Source organism: Curcuma longa, unplaced genomic scaffold (assembly GCF_044706935.1).
Source record: "Curcuma longa cultivar G26 ecotype Majalengka, Jawa Barat unplaced genomic scaffold, ITB_CL_G26_1.1 contig_26202, whole genome shotgun sequence".
In the NCBI taxonomy this organism is placed as follows: Eukaryota; Viridiplantae; Streptophyta; class Magnoliopsida; order Zingiberales; family Zingiberaceae; genus Curcuma; species Curcuma longa.
Window position 1 is genome coordinate 548 of NW_027433023.1, and position 1,786 is coordinate 2,333.

The 1,786-nt window shown below is 36.4% G+C and overlaps 1 protein-coding gene across 1 annotated transcript; it reads left to right on the forward strand.

Annotated features, from left to right (window-relative positions):
• Window positions 1–720: 720 nt before the first annotated feature.
• On the forward strand, window positions 721–1,414 carry LOC141818842 (putative LRR receptor-like serine/threonine-protein kinase At4g29180; the record flags this gene model as incomplete). Its single annotated transcript, XM_074706267.1, has 2 exons — window positions 721–1,187; window positions 1,259–1,414. Coding segments are annotated over exons 1-2 (623 nt in total), but the record flags the coding sequence as incomplete, so codon positions are not given.
• Window positions 1,415–1,786: the final 372 nt, after the last annotated feature.

A 1,786-nucleotide genomic window follows, 5' to 3' on the forward strand; every position in this document is an offset into this window, starting at 1 on the left:
CCATCCAGAAGAAGAAGAAGACCACTATTAGTCATCAAATTCATCAAGGATCCTCTCAATCATTTTTTAATCCTAATAAAAAAAATTAAATTTTTAAATTTTTTTCTAAAAATAATATTAATTTAAAAATGATTTTTATATAAAATTTAATTTTTTAAATATAAAATTATTAATTAAATTTTATTAAATTATTTAATCTTACATTATTGATTATCGTTGAAAGTAAATAAAATTTTATTAATTTTAATTTTAATTTTTTATTATATTAATAGATATTATCAATCGTATTCTATAAGTTAATTAAAATGAATATTTTTAAAATTTTAAAAATACAAATATTTTTAATTAAAAAAATAATAATATAAAATAATATTAAAATATAAAAAATTAAAGCTTATACTTGGTTGACCTCCGAGATCCAGCCGCGATATCTCCCTCGTTGAGTCAACGCTAAAAATATAATTTTTGCCACTTCTATTTTGAATTTTTCAAAGTCATCTCCATACTTTCAATTTTTTTTAAAAAAAGTAAATTTTAATGCTAGGAATAAGAGCGATAAATTTAAAGACTGGGTGCGTGTGCAATTAATGAATTTAAAAGTTCGGGACTGATTTGTAACAATAGAAACAATGGGGAGTGAAATGAAAATTGTTCTATGTGTGGCAGTATAAAGGATGGATGCTCTTCTCTGCCATGGCTGTCGCATACCGGAAGGAGAAAATGGATTCCAGATTTTGGTGGCCGATCTTCCTCACCTTCGCCATGGCCTCCGCCGGAGCTCGCTCTCAGACCACCGACGGCTTCCTCTCCATAGACTGCGGCAGAGAGCCCGGCTCGTCCTACGTCGACCGCGACACCAACATCTCCTACGTCTCCGACGCCGGCTTCATCGACACCGGCATCAACCGCATGACCTCCGTCCCCTACAGGGGCCCTCAGACCTATGGGATTGGCACTCTCCGCGCCTTCCCCAACGGAACCCGCAACTGCTACACCATCCGGTCGGCGGTGGTGCGGGGGTCCAAGTACCTCCTCCGGGCGTGGTTCTTCTACGGCAACTACGACGGGCTCAGTGGCCAGACGCTGGCCTTCGACCTCTACCTCGGCGTCAACTACTGGGTGGGGGTGAACGTGGCCGATACGAATTTACTCTACTGGAAGGAGATCATCACGGTGGCCACCGCTGGGTATAGTTCGGTAGCAAAATCAAAAAACTCTTGAAAACAATCATCAAATGTGTTCTCATTCATTCTTTTAGGTACTTGTCGGTGTGCCTGGTGAAAGGGACAGGAACGCCATTCATCTCCGCCATCGACGTGCGGCCGTTGAAGCACAGTATGTACCCGGCGGCGAACGAGTCGCGGAGTTTGCTAGTGGTCCACCGGTGGAACTTGGGAGTGGACAGCTACACCAGGTTATTATTATTATTATTATTATTATTATTATTATTATTATTATTATTATTATATGATCCTAAATCAACTCCGAATTCAGTATAGGATCTGATATGCAATCCGAATAGAAGAGAATATGGATGAATTTGTTAAACTCAATTAGATAATTAGGTAATGGAATATGAGAATCTTTGGATTTGGATATGAAGGTGGTTATGATAGAATCCTATCCATATCGGACTTGAAATTGATTAAATAATCTATTTTTAAATTATATATTTTTAGATATGATATTAATTTTAATATATTTTTGTTGAATTATAGTAGTTGGATGGAATTTAAAAAATTATTAGTATAGAGGTGATGTTTTTTATAGGAGAATGATGTTAGGA